Source organism: Urocitellus parryii, chromosome Y (assembly GCF_045843805.1).
Source record: "Urocitellus parryii isolate mUroPar1 chromosome Y, mUroPar1.hap1, whole genome shotgun sequence".
Classification (NCBI taxonomy): Eukaryota; Metazoa; Chordata; class Mammalia; order Rodentia; family Sciuridae; genus Urocitellus; species Urocitellus parryii.
In genome coordinates this window covers 25,087,923-25,091,254 of record NC_135548.1, presented here as the reverse complement: position 1 = coordinate 25,091,254, position 3,332 = coordinate 25,087,923, and the positions used below count along the sequence as shown (strand labels likewise).

General features: G+C 34.6%; 1 protein-coding gene across 1 annotated transcript; it reads right to left on the bottom strand.

The window, feature by feature from the left end:
- Positions 1 to 797: 797 nt before the first annotated feature.
- On the bottom strand, positions 798 to 1,547 carry LOC113178576 (uncharacterized). Its single transcript, XM_026382830.2, has one exon. The coding sequence runs from the start codon at positions 1,545 to 1,547 to the stop codon at positions 798 to 800; it is 750 nt and encodes a 249-aa protein (XP_026238615.2).
- Positions 1,548 to 3,332: the final 1,785 nt, after the last annotated feature.

Below are 3,332 nucleotides of genomic sequence, written 5' to 3'. Positions count from 1 at the left end.
ATAAATCTGTATGATTCACTTTTTGCAAAAGTATTTTTTAAAAGGAGCTCTTGATTAGATGAATTATCAACATTAATACTTTTAAGAATCAAAATTTGTTCAATTTCCTTTGAACATAAAATACTCCACAGAATTCACATTTCAAACTAAAATTTTATTCTAGTTTGGAGAACTTTGCTCTCTCACTTCCTTCTTTCTCATTAATACATCTAGTCAGTGGAGTTGTACCCCTCTCAATAAACACAAGGAACCTAATAAATAAGAGGAAAAATAAACTTACAAATACTCTTTTTTCTATTATCCCATATTTTAAATCCTTACCAGTTTTATGGCCTCCTGAACTAGATTATTAGAATAAATATAAAGAAGAGCCAGAAAAGATACTTCTCAATAAAACACTTGTGGACCAAACATGAAAAATTGTAAATTTCACTAGATTATTCATAATTCTAACATGTTTTAAGACAAACATTTGCTCTTAAGAGATACCTGTTATCATCCAATGTCTCTAAAAATAAAGTGTAAACCCAGCTTTTACATTTGATGTCATATTTTGAGTATTTTCGGCATTATATCACCGTTACAATTCTAAAATTTCAGTAAACAAAAAAATTCTCATTTTTTTTTCTTTAAAGGACTTTATTTTGTTTCCAGGACCAAATAGAAGCCCTATGAATTTTGGGGCTTTGCTCTCCAATCCCAACACCAGTATTTTAACTTCAAATTCCCCTTTTTCCCCCTGGAAGGTCAATGATCCTCGTGGTTCTCAGGTCACATCTTTAAGTCACCCTTCTGCTCTACTTCATTGTTGTGCTCTTGAGCTCCCTTTCCTGAAGAAAGCTGTACCACGCCTGGAGGAGTAGGGCCTCCTCCTGCAGGGCTCTCTCCTCCTCCTGAAGGGCGCTGTGCTCTTCTCTCAGAGCCTTGTTCTCCTTCCGCAGGGCCCGCTCCTCCTTCCACAGGGCCTCTTCCTCCTTCCCCAGCGCCATGCCCTCCTTCACCAGGGCCTCTTCCTCCATGTTGATGGCTCTCTTCTGGTGGTGCAGGGCCCTGATCTCCTGGTTCAGGGACCTCATTTCCTCGTCCAGAGCCTTGGCCTCGTTCTGGAAGGCGATCTCCTGCTGCTTGCGGGCCTTGAGCTGGGCCTCGCAGGCTCGTTTCTGTTGCCGACTGGATTTTCTCTGCGTGTTCAAGGCCTTGACATTTTCTCTGGGTAATTTCTGTTTCTCCAGAGTGGTCTTTTTCAGCTCCCAGAGGACCTGGTTTTCCTCCTGCAGGAGCTGGTTCCTTTCCCGGATCAACTTGTTGTCCCTTCGGAAGGCTTCGCTCTCCCCTCTGAGAGCTTTGTTCTCTCTCCACAGGGACTTGTTGTCCTTCCTGAAAATGTCATTCTCCTTTCTGGACGCGCAGTTCGCTTTCCAGAGGTTCTTTCCCACTTCGGGAGATTCATGATTGACTTGACTTTGTTCTCGGGCACAAGAGCAGAAAGGGGAAAACAACTGCAGTATCTTCTTTTTATTGATCCATTTTGATTCAGAGCTATCCATGTTCCTTAGTGTGCTGAGCTCAATATATCTATTTGGCTCCCACTACAGGTGAACTAGTGATGCTTGCAACAGAAAAAGCCCTATATGTGCTGAGAATTTCTTCATACAGTTCTGGTTGTGGTGCTGACTTGTATTAGGAGAAATGTGGCCGGGTCTAAACCAGGCTCAGTCCGGCTCACTGGAGGAGAAAGCAGTGAATATATGAATTAAAGTCAGTAAACTAATTATAAGGTTGATATCACTCAAATTGGGTCTAAGTCACAACACGTAAATTATATATTAATAACTTTATCCTGAAGTGCATGTTGAGTCGATCAAGAATAATGCATGGAATTATTATCTGATGTCAACTAAATTACTTCTGCTAAATATGATCTTCTACTAATCAACTCATTTTCAATAAATATATCACTTGTTATTAGTATGGAAATACATTATGTATTTTAAAAATGTTTCTAGTTATATAAAAATAATTCCAGTAAGAACTAAAAAAAAAATTTTAAAAGAAGTTCTGTATCATACTGTTTAAACATTTAAGATTATTTGAACTGTTAAATAGTTAAATATTTAACTAGAGTCTCACTTACAATTCTGTGATCTCTGAATTCCCTGAACATCTGATCTCTGCTAATAACAGAAAACAAATAAGTAACATCTTATGTCAACTATAGTGATGTCATTTAGGGTCAGAATTAATGACACAATGAGTCAAATATGTAGCATTTGTCTCTTTTGTTAGTATGTGTTTTAAGAAAAAAACTGATTTTGAAGATAAAGTTTATATTTGATGTTTTTTTGTTAAGCTAATATGTATTTGATCCTTACTTCCACATGAATTATTAACATTGACTTAAAACATTGATTTTTGTTATTAACAAAATAGATTATATTGATAATATGTTAGTTTAAAATTACTAATAAACACTGTATAATCAAAGGTGAAAATATTTAAAAATTTTAAGACCACTCCTGAATAATCAACATAAGGTAAATTTTTTGTTATATTAAGAAACTTAAACTGGTATATTTTTAGTTACAGTGATTTCTTTCTAGATGCAGTTAATATTCAACTTTTATTCACTGATAGAACAATAAAAAGAGTATAGACTTTTATAGTTTTTTTCAAAAATGATATTTCTGATAAGTTATGACAATATTTAACTATTTGGATGCTGCATGGATACCACAATGTTTCACCTGTTATTATGAGCATATTATTGGTTTAAGGCATAAATTTGAAAATTTAACATAAAATAGCATGAATAATCCCAAATACTCAAATCTGAGTAAAGATCTGTCAATTATCTTACCACATTTATTAGCAGCCATTTATTTATTTCTTTTTAATAAAGTTAAGTAATTTCTATATATTCATACTAACTTAATAAAAATAGTATGGAATTCACAGTGTTATGAAAGGATAAGAGATATTAAATGAAAAGGATCTATGTGAAACTTTTTTGTTTTCAAATTGAGAGTGAAATACCCACCTGATAACTTTCACCAGTAAGATAGTTAAGAAAGTGTATTAGCTAGATCCGTGGCAGCTTCTTTATTGTGCTCCTGCTACCATGGTAGCTAAAGATTCCAAAATAGTTCTAAAAAACACAAAACTCAGGGCATTCTGCGTTGGAATGTTATGATTCCTGAACAACAAGGCAAACTGAGAAGCAAGAAAAAAATATCTTTTGTCATTGATCTATTGAATAAATTGAATCCATTATTTAAAAGGTTTTCACAAATAATCCACATGCCTAGATGACTTTATCACTGAATTCCTACAAA